The sequence below is a fragment of the Xiphias gladius genome, chromosome 9 (assembly GCF_016859285.1).
Source record: "Xiphias gladius isolate SHS-SW01 ecotype Sanya breed wild chromosome 9, ASM1685928v1, whole genome shotgun sequence".
Lineage (NCBI taxonomy): Eukaryota > Metazoa > Chordata > Actinopteri > Istiophoriformes > Xiphiidae > Xiphias > Xiphias gladius.
In genome coordinates this window covers 23543398-23563463 of record NC_053408.1, presented here as the reverse complement: position 1 = coordinate 23563463, position 20066 = coordinate 23543398, and the positions used below count along the sequence as shown (strand labels likewise).

At 38.8% G+C, this 20066-nt stretch overlaps 1 protein-coding gene across 2 annotated transcripts; it reads left to right on the top strand.

The window, feature by feature from the left end:
• Nucleotides 1-54: 54 nt before the first annotated feature.
• nrbf2b (nuclear receptor binding factor 2b) lies at nucleotides 55-19868 on the top strand. Of its 2 annotated transcripts, none has more exons than XM_040134433.1 (4): nucleotides 55-279; nucleotides 4136-4220; nucleotides 8880-8920; nucleotides 11988-19867. In XM_040134433.1, the coding sequence occupies exons 1-4, from the start codon at nucleotides 187-189 to the stop codon at nucleotides 12699-12701; spliced, it is 933 nt and encodes a 310-aa protein (XP_039990367.1). In that variant the 5' UTR covers nucleotides 55-186; the 3' UTR covers nucleotides 12702-19867. The 2 variants fall into 2 exon arrangements, with proteins under 2 accessions (XP_039990367.1, XP_039990368.1); XM_040134434.1 differs by lacking the exon at nucleotides 55-279 and adding an exon at nucleotides 341-432 and having other exon boundaries at nucleotides 11988-19868.
• The last annotated feature ends 198 nt before the right edge of the window (nucleotides 19869-20066 follow it).

Here is a 20066-nt window from a genome sequence, read left to right as displayed (position 1 = left end):
TTATTTTTTAAAGCTTTTGAGTTTAGAACATTTCTATTTCCGGTAAGTTGACGCAGCAAATCTTTTGACCAAAACGGCTTTAACGTCACGACGTGTTGACGCAGCTTTAGCTGTGGAGGCGACTGTGCTTCCCTGACAGCAATTTTCTTATAACTGTTTTTTTAAAAAGTTTTAATCGCAGTGCGAATGACAGTCCGTGTAGGACAGAGACACATTTCATGTAGTGCAAACCTTCGAAGAATTAACTCCATGGAGGTCGTAGACAGCCCGCTTAACCTCGTAAGTTTCGGTCTCGATGTTGCAATAACAGGCTAACGTTACTGTAGCTAGGGGGTTGTATAGGTAAGCCACATTAGCTAGCTCCCATAGTAATTTAGTGGCTTGTTTGCCTTGTTCCTGTTGTTGCCTGCTGGACTGCACATGCTACACATGGTATGTGTTGTTTGTTTGTCCTCGATGGAATGAGCATTAAGACTTGTGAAACTGGAGTTACTATTGTCATGTTTTTATTCTGTTACAGCTGTATAATGTTAAAAGTTATTGTTAACAGCGAGGGACGAATGTGTTACTAGTTTACTTGTTCGCAATGCCGTTTGATGACAACCCTCTTTCGGCAGATTATTTTAAAATGTTATGGCTACACTGTTCCCATCCTCTACCAATGAAACGAAATGTCACCTCAATTTATTTAATCTCTAAAATTTGGAGATGACAGTAGCAATCCCCTGACGACAAGTTATCTGCTCTGAATATACAGCAATTTTGTTTTTAGCATTATAATCAGCATTATAATATTTTATTAAGGACATTTAGAAATATTAGTAGCAACCTTTATATAGAGATGAGTGACGAATGAAAGGAAAAAAGAACTCAAAATGTATTAGTAAGGTGTTATTTCATGAGCCTCCAGAACAGCTTCAATGCTTCTTGTCATAGATTCTCCAAGTCTCTGGAACTCTACAGGAGGTATGAACACAATTTTTCCAAAAGATATTCCCTCATTTGGTGTTTTGATGATAGTGGTTGATAGCCTCATTTTGTGTCTCTCATGTATTATCATAACATCCAAACTACAGAGAAGAGCATCTTTTTTTTTTTTTCCCGGCAAATTCCTGGCAATCTTTGGCTCTGTTCATACCAGGCATTAGCATGTATCTCAAGTGATCTGATCCCAAATGGACAGCTCTAAGTACAGGTGTGAACGCACCCAAGATGCATTGAGGACACATTTGAGATCCAATCACTCAGACCACATTCAGAGGTGGTCTTGGAGGTGGAGAGGTGGCATCATTCTTTTAGCACCAAGTACACCAATGTTTCCTGTGCCACACTGAAGGACTGCTTACTAAACTGACGTCCTCTGCATAAGCAGATGCACATTCTCATTTGCAAACAAATACAAGTCATCCAAATTGTGTAAGTTGGCTTTGTCCACGATGTCTAAAAATTTCAAAAAGCTCATAGAGATATATTGTGAGTGTATCAAACATCTTGGGCAATTTGTAAAATTTGTCTTTTTTTTAAAATTACTTATTTAGTTATTAATAATTAATTAATTAATTAATTTTATCTTTTAAAATCCTTTAATGCAATCAAGGATTCCAATGGTCATTATCTTATCCCAGAAATATTACCTTGAAAATGTATAGAGCTGTGTAGCTAGACCTGGCTTTTCTATGGTAATATGGTAAAATACATTTTTTTCTAGCAAAATAAGGCCGCAACTTTATTAATCTGCAATCATTTTCTCAAATAATCATTTTGACCTTTAAATGTCTCCGAAAATATGATTTAACACCTCAAGGTAAAATCTTTAAAATTGCTCATTTTATCCAATTCATTCAGTTTTCATTATCATATATGACAATGAAATGCATCAGATTCTCAAATTTGAGAAGGAGGAACCAGGGAATACAGAGCTCTATGCATCGATTTAGAAGCACTGGAGCTCCTAAATGAAAAATTTTAGGGGCACAGGTTTTTTTTTAAATATAACATTAATGCATCTCTCTTCTTAAACAGTAAACATTTAACATTAAACATACAAAATGCATAAAGCTGAAAAAACACTATCACCACAGGACCACATTGAGTCATATATCGTGTCAAGGGCCGCCCCTAGCACCAATAGGAAGTGTTGCACTGCAGCACGCCAACAGGACCAAGACCACACACAGAGCAGGACAATGAAATGCCATGGATGAGTTGGTTATTGTAGTAACCCACTACTTGGCAATTGTCTTTGTAATAACGCGATTGTGGGTAGCTCTCGTATATGTATATGTATATGTATATGTATAGATAGATATAGATAGATATAGATATAGATAGATATAGATAGATATATAGATATAGATAGATATAGATATATAGATAGAGATAGATAGATATAGATATAGATATATATATATATATATATATATATATATAGAGAGAGAGAGAGAGATATAGATATATAGATATTTAGATATAGATATAGATATATAGATATTTAGATATAGATATAGATATATAGATATTTAGATATAGATATAGATATATAGATATTTAGATATAGATATATATATATATTTATTTATATATATCTATATCTCTATCTATATATATATATATATATATATATATCTATATTTATTTATATATATCTATATCTCTATCTATCTATATATATATATATATATATATATATATATATAGATAGATATATATATATATATATATATAGATAGATAGATAGACAGAATCAAAGGCGTGACATGTAACACAACAATGTTGGCGTCTGTCCTGTCCTTTCACAGGCATCAATTAGGCTCTGTATTACCGCCACTGCCTGCTTAAAGGTGGAACATTCCCCATTCTGTGTTGGTACCTTTTAAATAGATCGGCAAGGTGGAATAGAGGCCAAACATTCCCGCTTTGAGCAGGCTGTATAAAAGTTGCTACAGACACATACCCTTTTAACATCAAAATTAGTGCGTAAATGTGGGTAAACGCGCTTAAAAAAAAGTAATTGACTCCTTTCCCATTGCCAATAGACGAGTTTGCCTGTCTGTTTTGTTTTGTCTTTTTAAATTCTTGTGATGTCATGTTTGACATCACAAAGGTGCTGGTAAACAAGGTTAGTAGAAAGCAGTGACTATGTTACTGCAGTTAATTTTTTATATCTTTTACTTCAGTCTTTTCAAACTCAATGTCAACTGAACGATGTTCGAGCGCTGCTCGAACAGAGAGGGATGGAATTTGTAGCTGAGATGCCACATAAACTAAAAAATAATAAATCTTACTGGCTATTTACGCATCGTCAACGGGTTTCATAGCATCGCGCCGGAAAAGGGGCAAAAATTAGCGTGTCCACCCATGTGTCATTTTTCCATCACTGTCGATCAGAGCTGGAACTGAAAAAAACCCTTGACTACTGCAGAGTCACTTGACTTGGGAATGAATGCGATTTTTCCTTTTCCCACTGAAGACAAAAGCAAGATGTTAGTAGGTGTTATTGAGTTTTTTGTCCTGTCTGAAAGGGGCAGAGGGGACAGAGAGCAGAGGAGAGAGACGGATAGGAGAAGCTGCATGCACCATAAATACCAAAACTCTATTTTCCAATCTGCTAAAATCACAGGTCTCTTCAAGTACAGATAATCTGCTACCGCTCCTTACAATTTGAGAACCTGTTTAGAACTCGCACTGGTGCACCCAAATAATTTTTCACATTCACACACTGCAATTTTCACTTGCATATACAAGTGCCATAGAGCTCTGGAATATTTGGTATTTTTGCTTTATAAAATAGTTGAAACAATTATTATATAAAAATAGTTGCTGATTAATTTTTTCTCTTTCTTTCAGCTCATTGTCATTCTCAGTCATTATTCTTTCTGCTTTATGTTAAAATCAGTGAACTAAACAACTTCTGCCCTTTGTCCACCTCTCTCTCCTTTCTTCCTTCCTTCTTTTCCACTTGCTTCCTCTGATTTTTGTTTCCTAAATTCTGGGCTCTCCACTCCCACTTTAAAATTTTTTGTAATGCATTGCACTCCTTGTCTTCCTTTTATGATATCTCTAACCTAACCAATTCTTTCTTTACTCTTCTCCTCCATCCCCCCTTGTTCCCTCCATGTGTTTGCCCTCTCTTCAGGCTCATCAGCAGTGCAGGAGGGCAGACCGTTTGGTAGCAGCGGGAAAGTATGAAGAGGCCATCTCCTGCCATCGAAAAGCAGCAGGTAGGTTTTATGACACTGACACTGTCTGTGACACTCTCCCCACCTTTCAGTATAGCTACTCTAAAACAAGTACATAATATGGACTACATGTCATACAGAGCTGTGGGTGCATGTTGAAGTGTCCTTGGACAAGACACAAAAATTGGTACCTCTATATTGTTGTCCATTTTTCCTTAGATATAAGTATCCCTCCTTCCTTCTCCCATTTTGTTTTAATATATGAAGTCAGTTGTGTTTTAAGAATTGACAGACCCTTATATATGCATGAAATGATTCTACTATCAGCATCTGAATTAAATGCTTTTCTAAACAGTTCGATCAGACAAGAACTTGCCTTGGTTGCGTTTTTCACCTTCTTAGTAACAATGTCCAATCTGTAGGTACCGATAAAAGTGTTGTTTTTCTGACAAATGTTCCTCTTTAAGCATTTCAAAACTGAGCAGTGTTCCTACTTTCATTATATTGCACAAGAACATTATTCCTTTAGCTTTACCTTCCTTAAATCTAGTATCACATTTATTTAAGTCTGAGTCATGTGCACATAATTTAAGAATTGCAATATCTCCCTGTTGTGTATATTCTTTTATAATAGTTTTTCATACTTTAAAAGTCCATTTCACCTATGTGTTATCTATAGTACTTATGTAACTAACTATGTAACTGTAGGTTGTTATCAAGACTGCCTGTATGGGGATGGAAAGTAATTTCCCTTCAATGTTTTTCCATTGAGCATTATATGATTGGTTGCACCATTATATCATAGCTCTCATCTGTGCTGCAAAATAACAATCTTTAAAAAAAAATGTCTGTATCCTTTACATGGCAAAGACTTCCCCGTGTATTCCTCCCATGTTTATGTTCTCAGTTAAATGGGGGAAAAGGAGTGAATACAGAAAATAAGATAAAATAAAGTAATAGAGAATCCACCTTACCGTTTGTATTTCTTTATCCAGTATATCACCATCTATTTTAGATTTTGTTTAGCTTATCAACATTTATAAAGGTTAATCAGGACTTACAACTCTTCAAGGGGAGATGATGGCTGTCTTCTGAAAACTCGCTGTCTCTCCCTGATACTCTGCTCCTGCTCTTTTCCCGTCCCCTGCTGTCTCGGTCCTGCCACCGTTTCCCAGGCAGAGCGGGATAGCTGCTCAGCCAGGCTCTCCCTCGATGTGATATAGATCTTTCTCTGTTTTAACACTCAATTTGCTTCAGTTTATTCCTTACGCTTCTGCAGGACTGCTGCAGGGTAGTTTTGATCTGATCAAAGTATATTAGCCTCTCATCCAAAAACACCTTTGTCTTTCCCCAGGCCTTGCGCAGAGTCTTGTCTTTGGTTTTTAGCGGAGAAATCTGACTATATTTGACCGTGGCCTGTTTTCCCTGTCCCCTGAAGGTCTCGGGGCGAGCACACGGTGTGCTCTTTCAGTGTCAAGCTCCATAGTCAGGGAACCCTTCAGCTCCTTTGGGAAGAGTTAAATCCTCATATTCTCCCATTGAGATCTCCCTTCTTAGTCGAGTATTTTATTGTTGATTCATCAATTTTATCATCATGCTTAGCAACTGTTTCACCTTTTGATCGCGGTCTTCCACCTTTTCAATTTGCGTCTCTGCCTCCACGATTTTTTTGATTTACGTTGGTGAGTTTGGATTTAATATTGTTAAGTGGTTGTTTGTTTCTTTGTGAAAGTCCCGTATCTCCTCTAAAACTTCTGTTAAACTTGCTGCATCGCTTCGCCATTTTGTGCCTTTGTAGGAGAGCTGGTCTCTGTGTTTGTTTGCAGGCTCTTCAGTGGTGTTTTTTTTTTATTCCATCCCTTTTTCCCATTCTTGCCCCACTTACCAGTTCAAGTATTATCAAGAAATTGTGTATTTGAATGTTTTGACTGTTTAACAGGACGAAATAAGTGTATTTTTTTTTTTTTTTTCCTCTTTTTCAGAAGAGCTGTTAGCTTAGGCTGCCATTCAGAGTGTGCACGTCAGTGGAACCAGAACAGTGATAGGTTTTCATTGTTTTGTTTTAGAAATGAAACTACCATCATCATGTTATCTATGAAGCAAGATTGTGCTACAGATGGCAGTCACAGTGTGATGATCTTATGTTTTTGTCCTGTTTTTGCTTATTTTGAGTGTTTATAGCATCCCCAATACGATCACTTTTCTGAGAGACAAGCTCATAAACATTGGTCTTTCTATTACTCCACACATCAAAACTTTTTTTTCTTATTCCCTGAACTATTTGGACATTCTGGAACGCTTGTGTACCTTCATCAATGGGAATAATCCATACCTCTCCAGAGCATATTTCTCACAAATCTTCATTCCCTCAACAACAAAGTTGGCGAACTAGGACCTCTCTGCACATCCAGAAACGACGCATATTGCTCTGTTCCCTGTGCAGCTCTGGATTACTGTTTAATTCACCTAATCCCAACCTATAGTCAGAAGTTTAAAAGTGCCAAGCCTGTGGTGAGTGAAAACAGTGAAAAGTTGGACAAGGAAGGGCATTGAAGATCTACAGTCATGCCTGGACTGCACTATCGGGATGATTTTCAGAAAGACATCAACTGATTAGGATGAGTACATAGCCAATGTTATCTTATATCAGTTTCTGCGAGGACAACTATATCCCCACCAGGACCCAGGTCAAGTACAACAACGATAAGCAATGGTTTACTGCAGAACTCAGACAGCTCTGCTAAGCCAGGGATGAGGCCTACAGGAGTGGAGATAAGAACCTTTGCAGGAATGTGAAGAACAGGCTGAGGAGATGAATTAGAGCAGCCAAGGAGATGCATGCTGAGAAGCTGAAGGAAAGGAAAATCATCTTCAGCTTGGAAAGGCCTTCAAGAAACCACCAATGACAAAAGGAAACCCCCCACACACACACATACACACTCCATAGAAGACCGTCAGCTGGCAGACAAACTGAAAAAGTTCTACTGCAGGTTCAAAAGACAAATACTCTTTTTATCACCAAAATTAGATTGTATATAGAGGTCAGCTGACTGAAAAAAGGTGATTGACTCCTTTCCATTTACTAGAAAGGTTGTCTGTAAGTTTCTTTTTTTTCTGGTGTGTCACATTCAACATCACAAATGCGCTGGAAAACAGGATTAGTAAACAGAACACATTAGCATAAAGTCCTGTGACTAAGTACAATGGTTGCTTACTTACTCTCATCTCGCTGCCTTGCCACTGTTGCATAGTGTGGTGTTGCATGTGAGGAACAAAATTGCTTTTGAGTGTTGTTCCCCTAGACTGTAAAAAAAAACAAAACATTAAATGTTCCTGGAAATTTACGTGCCAACGTCTGGAACTTCGACGTGTGTCATAGCAGTGCACCGGAAAAGGGGTGAAAAGTAGCGTGTCCACTTGGGTGTTATGTTTCAAATACTGCTGATCGGAGCTGGAGCCAATAAATACCCGTGACTACTTCAGAGTCATTTGACCCAGGAATGAATGCCGAATATACCCTTTCCCACTGAAGACAAAAGCCAGATGTTAGTGGGTGTCAGTGGGTTTTTTGTCCTGTGTGAAAGGGGGCTAAAAGCTCAATCTGGACCCCCCGATTCCACATTCATTCCCCCATTCCATGTCCACTCCACTTCACACCTCCCACTACACACACACAGTCACCTCTTCAAATCCCTTTTGACAAAGAACACCATCCCACCACCCAACCATTGCTAACAATAAAGACTGAAGAGGAGTGAAAACTGTTCAGCAAGCAGAAAACCCAGAAATCTTCCACTTTAAAACACTGTGGCAAACAGTCACTCCACCATAGTCACTGTCCCCAAAAGGAGAGGATTACAGAGCTAAATGACTATGGCCTTTGTTCATGAAGGTTTCTCAAAGGGTTAATTCCATGGTAACTCTCCTAGAATTCAGAACTTTTTCCAGTTCATGTTATGGATTTTCTCAGTGTGAATCCAGTTGTACGCTGCCATCGTCGAGTCCCTCCTCATATCACCCATCGCTGTCTGGTATAGTGAATGGATATTCAGAGGCAGCAGCACATCATTCTCTCGGCCGAAGATTATTGGCTATGAACCCCCACCACCACCACCACTCCATTTCACAACTATTATAATTCTGTAAATAATTTTTAATTTTTGTTGTGTTTAGTATAGGTGAACTGTGTAGCATTTACAGCCCATATATGCATAGTCCCCCAATTTTAAGACAATGCAGCCTAAACATACTGGTAAATCAACCTAGAACCTGCAGTCGGGATGCTACGAATCAAAAGGGCCATAGTTCCTACACTGTTTATCTGATATGGATGTGAACACCCTCAGATGAATGCTAAGAGACAACTTCTTAACTTCAAAATCATTGTCTCATTTCCAGTGCGTAGCTGGGGTAAAGAACCGACATGACAACGTTTTGCTGTCTGAATTACTCTCTGACTACAATGTATGCATAAAACTGCATGCCTCATAGTATTGATGCAGGTTACCATATCATTCATTCTTTGAGTTTAAAATGATGTAATGTATTGTAGAGCATTTATTGTTTGCCTATTTGTACAAAAATTGCAGGTTCTACTTACGTTGGTAGTGAAACTTGAATGAAAGGTGAACTCACGGAGGCACAGGCAAAGTTGTTGGACTTGCGAAGTTGCTCAATTCTATGTTTCTGTTTCTCCCCCAGACCTTTTGACAGATGCAATGAAAACAACAGTGTGTGAGCAGGTGAGACACTCTGTGTGTGTGTGTGTGTGTGTGTGTGTGTGTGTGTGTGTGTGTGTGTGTGTGTGTGTGTGTGTGTGTGTGTGTGTGTGTGTGTGTGTGTGTGTGTGTGTGTGTGTGTGTGTGTGTGTGTGTGTGTGTGTGTGTGTGTGTGTGTGTTCAGTGAGTTCCATGATCTGGTGCAAATCTTCTGTTCACCATTCATGCTCTTATCTTAACTGATATTAAAGCACTGTTGTCAAAGCCTTCAGTCAGGAAGACAGAAGTCTCCCTTTTTGCCACATCTCTGTAGATGCCTCCAGTGCCTATGGTTTTTGCACCACTGAACTCCCAAATGTACATTCATCTTTGTAATTAGGGGCACTGCAACCCCACTATAATATCCATCTCTGTGTAATTGTCGACGGACTTTTTTTTACTGACACAGTCTAATCACATGCTTTAATGGCATTCTCAGTCACCTGGGAAAGAGTTGCTCTTCTCTTTTTCCTTACATATTGAACTAATGCAAGAGCATCACGGTCATCTAATGTGTGCCGTTGACTGCAATTTCTGACCCTATTTACTGATGTCGTTCCCAATAATCTAAACACAGATGTCACTTTAGTCACTTACTATTGAAATACTAGCCAGTTGATTAGTCTTTGTGACTTAAGCCCCTGCCATCCATGCCGCAACAATTAACCCTCTTTCAAAGTCACTTAGATCTTTTCCTCTTGCCATCTCGATACAAAATCAGAGTCAATTGGGCCTGCTCAGAATTTTATACATGCTACAAAGCATGACTGGATGTTAATTGCTTAACTGTACCATGAAGAGAACCTGTGTGGACGCATCTGCATTTGTTATGTTTCTCCTCTCATTTATTCAGGTTTTTCCTTTATTTGTCACCCATCTGTATATCTAACAACATTAGGCTAGTGCTTGATGTCTTTGAATATGCAGAAATTAAATAGATCAGTGCAGCTTTTTTTATAAGGCTGTTGATGGTGTTGAGCATCTATTTATTTTAAGAACTCAAGAAATGTTTGGTTTTGGTATTAATTTTAGAACTCTGATACAATCTGACATGATGCCCTATGTCTCCTTTTTTTACTTTTTTGGCTGCTGAATTACTCAACCTGTATTTTGTTCGTTGTACAAGCATTGAAGATGTCACAGTGGGTGAAAGGTAAATAATTATCAGTCAACTGGCAGATGGTACATATTTGTTTTTAAATGATGGCACTCACATCTGTGATACTTTAGTTGCTTTAAAAAGCTTTTCAGATGCCTCTTGTCTAAAAATTAATTTGAATAAGTATGAATTAATGCATGCACACCCTAACAAGACATCCGTAAATGGCATAGAACTCAAAAAGTCTCTTAATTATTTAGCAATTACAAACTGCAGAAACCTATCTGACAGGATAACAGTAAATTACTCCAAAAGTAGAAAAAGCAACATTTGTTTTAATTGCTGACTACGTTTTGTAAATATCCAAAGCCGTATTCTGCTCTCCAAAGCAGTACGTATTTCATGACTTGTAAATCCTGCTTCATCACCTTTTGTAGATGCTAAAATGTGTGCTCACATTGATTTACTCTTGTTTAAATTAATATTGAAAAATAAAAGTAAATATTCAAAAAGGAAATCAGTCATAAGAATTTATTGCAATGTTGGTTTGATTTCACCACCATCAACCAAATATTTTTAATCAGTTGGATCAAACATTGTCTGAAAGACAATATGGCCCCATGGTATAATATCCCGAATTCACTATTTCAAAAATGTGGAGGTCTTAAATTTGTATTATCTTGTGACTTTAATTGCTCCCCTTCATTCTTGCCTTTTATGGAATAATAAAAATATACTTGTCAAAAACAAGACAGTGTTTAAATTGATAGGTTTGAAAAGGGTATTAAATTTGCTTTTGATTCGTGTAACACACTGTGAATTTTTAACTTTCTAAGATATCACCAATAAATATAATGGTATCTCAGAAAGAGATCATAAAATGATCAATAAATTAAATTCCTGAAGGGACCTCTCCTTTACACTTTTCTTAGCAGTGTAGTCCCAAGCTTTACAATTGTAAATAAAAATTTTCTGGATAAGACGTAATAATTCATATACACATAAAATACTTACTGATGATAGGATTTGTCCCTCAAATGCAGTTTTTTCCTGGAGACAATCTTTCTAATTTGCTGTTAATAAAAATACTTTCTGCGATCCTCATAAATTTTTATTACCAAACACAAGTAATAGAAATACATCGTCTTCTACTATTAAGCAAATTTAAAGTAAATTTCTAGCATTAAAACATGATCTTTTTTTAATAATGAGAAAGATAATTTGGACAGTGGGTGGCATGATGGTGCATTGTGGCCTCACCACAAGAAAGGTTCGAGGTTCAAGCCTCCCGGCCAGCTGGGTAGTTTCTGTGCGGAGTTTGCATGTTCTCCGTATGCCTGCATGAGTTTCCAGCAGGTGCACCGGTTTCCTCCCACAGTCCAAAGACATACAGGTAAGGTTAGTTGGCGGCTCTGTATTGCCCGAAGGTGTGAAGGTGAGCATGAATGGTTTGTCTGTCTCTACGTGTCAGCCCTGTGATTGAACTGTCTGGGGCATACACTGCCTCTCACCCAGTGTCAGCTAGAATAGGCTCCAGTAGCCTATTCCAGTAAACAGTAAACCAAGTAGCCAATGAAAAATAAGGTGTTTCAGATTCAGTGGCGCAACAGCTGTAATTTCAATGTGTAAGATACCTATTTAATCAATAATGAAGGAAATATAAGCATTGGGTCTGATTTGGTAACAGCAGATACTCGAGGAGGGAGGATATGGATCTGGGCCAATATAACTTGATTGGAACATCCCTTTTGATAGGTCTATTTTAGAAAAGATGTCACTAAAGGGGTCTAAAGTAACCAAACCTAACGGGAAACTTGTACAGTTCACAGCAGCATGTACAGACAAAGCTGCATACTGACAGCTATGTAATTTTAGCTTTGTATCCGTTTTCTATGTCAATGTTCCAGTTAATGTTGCAAGTGCTGTTGCTGGTGTTGATACTTGTGTCTGTAGGCTCATCTGTCCATGGAGCTGCAGAGGGATAGTCATATCAAACAGCAGCGACTGATCCAAGAGCGCTGGAAGAGAGAAGCTCGTCGTGAGGCAACAAAGGCCCAACATGGCCTGGTGCAGCCCTCCAGCAACCCAGCCCTCCTTACCCAAGCCCAGTCCACAGGCCAGCTCCAGCCCCATGGCTCCCCAGGCCTTTCGGCTGCAAAGTGTGGAGGAATCAGGGAGAGAGAGTATGACACCTTACTCTACCAGCTTCAGACTCGGCAGACTGGAGGCTGTCAACCTTTGACTCCACCCTGCCCTGGATCTAAGACCACCAAAGATGACAAAACTCGCCTGGAAGAACAACAGACCACCATCGAGGACCTGCGGCGCTTGGTCAACCACCTGATGGACGAAAACCAGTGTCTGGCAGCTGAGAACAAGCGACTGCGATCCGAAAACACCCGGCTGCGCTCCGAGGCGGTCGAGGCGGCAGACTTTGTGGAGCGTTCAGAGCTCTGGGTGCTACCGCAAGCAGGTGGTGCTATGGGAACTGGGGGTGGGCAGGAGACGAAAACCACAGGGAAGGGGAAGGAGATTGCAATCCCCCAGCTGCCACCACTGGAAATGCCAGCTCAGGAAGACCTGTGTCTGGATGACCTGCCTCGTCTGGAGTTGCCAGTGGACATCCAGAATGAACTACAGGAGCTACTGGATAGGGATAAACTGTGATAAGACTGATGTCTCACACACAAACACACACGCATACACACACACACACACACACACACACACACACACACACACACACACACACACACACACACACACACACACACACACACACAATCAATGAGTTGAGATGCCATATGTTTGACATGAGAAACCCACAGGCGCTCTCTGATCAGACCTCTGACGTCTGTCCTGCCCTGACAGTTGCAACAAAACTAAACAGAGTGGGGGAGCTGTCATTCAATTTCATAGTCTTGAGAAGAGGTCTAATCAGGGAGATTAAGTGATAGCACCTGTACCACTTATACAATACAATGTAAGTCAAAGATAAAGCTATAGTTCACCCAGAAATGTCAGTTGGAACATCACTGAGGTTGTATATTAGTATGGCATATAGTGAGCTCCGTATTAACCTTAAGGAAAATAACTGAAGTTGTCAGGATAATGTTTTTTAGATTGCATGTGAAAGGTCATTCTTGGCCTAAAAAATGTAGTTTGACAAAGTAATTCTTAATTCAAGGTCCACATCACAACTTTTTTCCAGAACATTTAAATTGGGGCTTGTTTTACTATATTCTTGGTGTCTGAAAACTGGAAGCACACTATACTTGCAGGGTCTAAAAGCTTTGTGGGGACTAAAATGCTGGACTCCACAAGTTGAAATGGCTGTTTGAGGGTTAAGACTAGGTTTTAGCATTAGGGTAAGGGTTGGGGTTAGGAATTTAGTTTTTAATGGTTAAGGTTAGGGTAAGGGGCTAGGGAATGGAATATGTCAATGGCGGGTCCCCACGAATATAGTAAAACAAGGGTGTGTGTTTGCCTGGGTTTGTGTGTGGTCTGACTGATGATACCAATAAAAACAGAGAAAGACAAGCACCTCAAGGCTTCAGTTTCACTGTACGTTAGCCAGCCAATGACTGTAGATATTAGTAGAAAATTATTACTAGTTGACTATTTAATTAAGTAAATATTAAATAAGCAACAGCATTAATTTGTCTTTATATAACATTGGTGGATTTTTGGTATCACTTTTTTTTACTTCTGCAGCAGAACCTGGAAATTCTGTTTTCTTTTGCCTCTGTATAGGAAAGAATGAAGAAAAAAACATCTGTGAAGTTTTAAAACACCATTGCCTGGAACTCTATTGAATGAAAAACTGCCTATTTCTGTCTTAAAATTTTCCTTTGTTGAAATTTGTATGACATGACTAGAGTCTAGTTTTTGAATTAATGTTCTTCTAGGAATTTAGGAGATAATCATGTACTCATGGACTTTTGGCTCCACAGCAAAGTAATTTGGTTTTAGAACACTTAAACATTTATGGTCGTTGTTTGTGCTTTGGTGCTCTATCATCAGATCATGTTCCTAATATCCTCAGTTGTCACGGAGAAGCCTGGAATGAAGCAGCACCATCACACTCACTGCATGTTACACCGACATACAAACTCCACACTGTTTCAGCTTCCATGAGGACGAGTAGTGGGTAATGACCAGATGTTGAATTTGTGAATGAACTCAATTACTTATTTACAATTTCAGCTGTATTGGTCTAACCCTACCACACACACAGACCAGGATTATGTGCAGTATGATTCAGTTACAGGAAAGCGTATTGCTGCTGTTGAGGAAAAACTACTTTGCTGCCTTTATCTTTAACCAGACTTAAAGGCTTTAATGATTATTTTATATTTGTAGTAATTTTTTTGTCCTTAACATGACAAGGCTGCCAATAAGAGAATAAGTACTCTTTTTCTGATTTTCTTGCAGATCGGTGGTTTTATACAACAACAGCGATATTAAAACACACGTTTCTCCACAAATACACACAGACTGATGGCATGAACTTAGGTTAATTGGAATGACGACACAGGGGAAAGAATCTTGCAGAGATCTTGTTTGTTCATACTGTGAGCACCTAGGTTGATGACTCAATGTATTCTCAAAAGCTGTCTTCAAGGTTTGCAACAGGAACAGGATGTTTGCAGTGTAGATCGTGTCTTTTATAATGCTCTCCAATGCGAAAGCATACCAGGGTTTTTGCATGTGTTAGCCTATTTACTATAAAATCATCTAAAGTAACATTGGGCTCCAAAAGTCTGAGACCAATGGGAAAGTGGTCTCAGTCTTTTAGACCCAGCTTTATCTGCTGGCCATTTTCCAAAAGCCTAGTTTCTTAGATGTTTTGAATGTTTTTTCTAGCTTCCAAGCACACACAGCCACTTCTGTATTGACTTATAACTTGCTTGTAGAGCTGAAAAAATTAATTAGTTAAACGATTTGTGAAAAAAGGTAGTTGCAGTCCTATGTGCTTGGGTTACATAATACGTTGAATCATGCGACAGTTGTAGGGGCATACTGATTTGCACTGCATTGCTATGCAGTTGTGACATATCAGGCAAGTTATGCAAAGATCATTTTCATACCTTATGGTAATGAATGATGAAAGATATGGCTAATGGCTGCATGGAAACTATGGGACATACATTCAGAAATTTAAAGCACTGTTAGATGTTGAAACTTGGTCGGCAGGGATGAAGTTAGATGGACTAAAATATGCAAGAACAGTGTTATGGTTCTTGTAAAGCCCCATTTTTCAATTTTAGGCCACCAGAGGACTGAATAGCTCCAAAAGAGGTCGATCCACACATACCGGATATAATTAAAGCACATTAGCAAATAGTTACCTGTTTACAGATCCAGCAGACACATTCAGATACATTCTGGTCATTTTAGGAATATAATTCCATTCACTTGTAGCTTTGTTTTGGACTGCACCAACACCTGGTGGGCATGATGTGACCACATAGACTCAACTATATGTAGTAAATGTACAGTAAATGTACAGTAAAACCAAAACAATGAGCTAGAAGAGGCTAAAAAGCTCTGCAGGGTTGGTGATAATTCTCTGTGGTTTTATCCCTACAAGTCTCATTTTTCACATTATATAGATGTTTGATTCATTAAGATAAAAATTTGTTGATGAATGCAGCTTTAACTGAACTAAAAAAGCATTAAATTTATTGCATTGAGAAAACTGCGGATGGTTTGCTCATCCATTCCATGTATGGTGCAGTAAAGATGTGATTGGCTGTTGACAGCTTATGCTGGCACAAATGAAAGAAAAAGACTTGAGACAACTTATTGAATGTGTCGCTTGCAGTCTAAATGCATGTGGCTTGTGCATACAGACACTGTCACAGACTCTGAGGCATTTGCACAAACTCATGGACTCACATTTACAACAGTGTATTTCCTGACTGGAACAATAATGATATGCAGAACTGGCTGAAAACAGGACACGTATGCTGTGTTCACGAACTATGCAAAATATGATAGATTCACATATTTGACAATAAAATACTCACATAGGGTTTACCTTAGCTTTCAGCTGTTAAATACTAAAGTACGTCTTGCTTAATTAGGGGTAGCATTACGATCGACCCTAATGTTGACTCGTGGACAACTGTAGAAAATAATGTTCTTTTTAAATAAAGCTAACAACCTAAATGATTTTAATCACAATATCTCATAATTTGTGATCACAGCTCTTGAAAGCTATGGCAGGAAATACTGTCTTGCTGCATGTTTGTTTTATTATTGATATGATGTTTGATTTGCAGTGGAATGTTTAACATACTTAGTCAATAGCTGTTTTCACATATGAACTCTGGACATTATCTGGAAATTATCCTGAGTTGTCCTTTCATGTTCACACCTACTGGAAATACTCATTTGGTTTAGGCAAGGGGTTGTGCCTGGGTGTAGAGCATGCAGGAGGGAGGATAGAAACATCATCAACACACGATGACCTACTCTATTCACACATCAGCTCAATCGGATATTACACTGACTTTTTACTAGGGAGCTGGCAGGGTAAAGTCTGTTTAAAGTCCGTTTCAGCTGATTCAAACATTTGCATTCTCACATGCAGTTCCTCTGGGTCATGTCCTATAAAAGTTCAGGGTTGAAGTGCATGTGTGAAAGTAGTAATTATGTGTTAAATTTAAGGAGCTAAATGAAAAGCCATTGATCTTTACAGAAATCTACATTCATGGACTCTTTTTAAATATACGAATAACTGTCAGGTTGTTCTGATGATCATTCTCATAGGACGTGAATGCAGCATTACCATGAAGACAAACACATTTCATACAGCAATAGGGAGTCACTTCTCCCTTGTAATCAAAATGAAAGCTTAAACTGCCGGCTGGCCGGCTAACGTTCATCACAGTAGCCAACAGCTACAGTAACTCTTCAAAACTCTGTAACTTCTCAGCAAACCCAACCCGTGCCTGGACAACTTTCTGTACTCAAGTGGTAGTCACATCTCTGGATCTTTAAATGGATAGAAGCAGTTGTCTTTTGACAGGATGGTTGTTCACACTGTCTACCAGACAGATAAACTGACTGATAGCGGCAGTTCTGAAATCATCTCAGCTTTTCAGAGTGCTGTTCTTCCCTGGTTTTTAACAGAAGCCAACATCTGCATCTGTGACATACTCATTTGTCAGAATAGGTATCTAATGCAGTTATTCCACAGGACCACCATAGCCTGCTGTAACCACACTGTGCCAAGCCATGATCATGTGTTGCCACCGTGGCCTCACAGCAGGGGATAACTGTGGTTACAGCAGGCTTGTGGTCCTGCTTGCTAGCAGAACTGACCAAGGCAAACCTGTGATGGTCCCCCCCCCCCCCAAAACTAAAGCTGTGCCTTGCTCCAAACATGGGGACTGGAGAGAATGCTCTGTTCTTACATATAACAGATATCAACCTCACTGTTTACTGACTGCTTTACTGATATATCAGAGTTATCTTAAGTTCCTGCTGATGAAAACTACAGTTTCCTACTGCGGCTGCTTCACATTAAAAGCCTTCCGCTGGTGAACCACAGAGAGGTGTTTGTTGTGAAGGAGATTAGCAGTGCTTCATTTAGCAGTGCTGTTGTTCAATAAATGGTGGTCACACAACAAGATATAGACATATTCAGCACTATTTGTTAATTTGCTGCCATTTGTGTGGAATGGAACCTCCAAAAAACATGTTTGTGCCCCTCCTCACAATCTTAGACCAATCATTCATGCTTTTCTGCCCGAGGAAACGGAGGCAATGTTGTCTACTCCAACTCTGTAAAAGTACTAAAGCCGAAACGATCTCTGCTATGTTGCTGCACATCACTTGGGATATGAAATACTACGTTTTGTGCTAGAATAGTGGCATGTGGTATGTAAATTATGTCCTAACACTAAACACACCTGCAAGCTTCAAGCACAAGAGAGGCAATAGACTGCCTGCTACTCAAGAACGCCTCCAACACATCAAAAAGTGACATTTTACCTTGCTGCAATTTGTAGAAAGGATTCACTCTGCAGTTTTCTTAACCATTCAGCATGGCTTGAATGGTTGCAGTTGCTCATGGCTTGGTTCACCCTAATTAGTTGGCATTTTATTGGGAACACCTAAGCTAAAGCTAATGCACTCTAATAGTCAACAGTCCTGCAATAATTCCTCCTTCATGAAAGTTATAATGATCAGTTTTTGTTGAAACTGTTTTAGAAAGGTGTTGATTCAACTGTGTGATCATTTTGGAGTTGAATGAGTCTCCCAGTCGACTGTTCAATTGGTTGGTTAAATATTCTCTAACTGGTGTTACTTTCATAAAGAGAAAAATGCTACATCAATAGCCCTCCAGGATTAATCCAATATTTTCGGCCACGGTAGGGACAGAGTACCTGTGAAAACTGCTTGGTCTAACTTATTTACTATATAACTTAATTGGAGTCGGGCTCCCGACATAAACACCTGCCAAAGTACGCAAAACAACCTCTGTGGTAGTTCCTGCTACAGTAGATGTCTCCAGGACCACATTTTGCCATGATGACACACGCGTACACACACAGACTCAGAAGGTGAATTTCAGCGCAAACTGAACATCAGAACCATCATGAAGAGAGGATTTATGACAGGACTGTTCTATTAGACTGCATTAGCTTTAGCTAGCTGTACCTGATAAACTGCCACCTGACTGTATAATACAGACTTACTTTGAGCCAACAATCTGCAGAATCGTTCCAATGATTTATTTTTGGTATCGTAAAGCCTCTCAAACAGAATTTTGACCATGAGACAGTGAAGGTCTGAGCTTAGAAGTGCACAAAGTGGAAGGATCTATTCTCTGTCTCTTCTGATGACGACGTGTTTTATGAATTTAATTATGTGTGTGTTGTTAAATGTGATATGTGATGTCGAGTAAACATTGGAAGACTAATAGATTTTTGTTCTACCACCTGAAAGACAGAATACTATCTGTGAGAGCTGTGTTCTTTATGTGTTATTGAATATTTGTGTTGTACGAGTGTTAGTTGACAGGGGTTCGACTGATATGGGAGGCCAGTCCAGGTACCTTTACCTACTTACTGTAACCATGTTACCTATGCTTTTAAAGAAGAATAAAACATTTGATGGCCCAAAACTAGAAGTACCCAGTGTTTTCCTGAAGAATGTAACTCTTATCGGTATGGCTGGGTATTGGTTAAAAATGTTTTCAATACCAGTGCTGATACAGCGCCCAAGTTTGGGCGAGCAACACCGAAATAATACTGTGTTTTCTAAGATTTAAATCCAAAGCTATCTGATCAAAGAATAACTGAAAAAAAATATAAATCTGACCATATATTCAATACAAACTTTTTTGTTTGGACTTGGTGCTACGGACACCTTTTGGTTGCCACCAAAGAAATATTGAGGTTCGATACCAAGTCCTACTTATCAGAGAGCAGAAATACTAAAATAAAATATATCCAAGCAAACTCAAGTCTAATGAATCTTATCCAAATTTCTATTATAATAACTTCAGGAGTTTCTCCATAGACCAGCAGTGTGTGGATCAGTTCTAGTTTTTTTTATAACAGATGACCAAAAGTGTAAAACTCTGCAAACTACAGTTTGTATATCACAGTGCAACAACCAACCTGCCATATCATCTAAAAACAGTAGGCTAACTTGTCTATGTTAGAAAGCTCCGTCAACTTTCCTGTTGAATGCTTGAGACTTGCTTGAGTGTATATTTTCAGAAATGATATGAATATGGGCAGCTGCACGCTGGTTGGCACTAAGTCTGTTAAAAATTTTCTTTGGTAGACTACAGCCCCAGAAAACACACATTAAATGTATTTGCTTGTTTTACAATGCAATGTTGTATATTGTTTTTAGTTATAACTAGCCAATTAATGTGGTCATGTTTTGTCTTATAAATGATGCTGAGATACACACTTGGTCTCAGTTTCTTGTTGATTCAGTCAGGTGTCAGGTGTTTTCCACAGCTGGATTTGATTACCATGCACATCACCTGCAGAAGATCAGAGT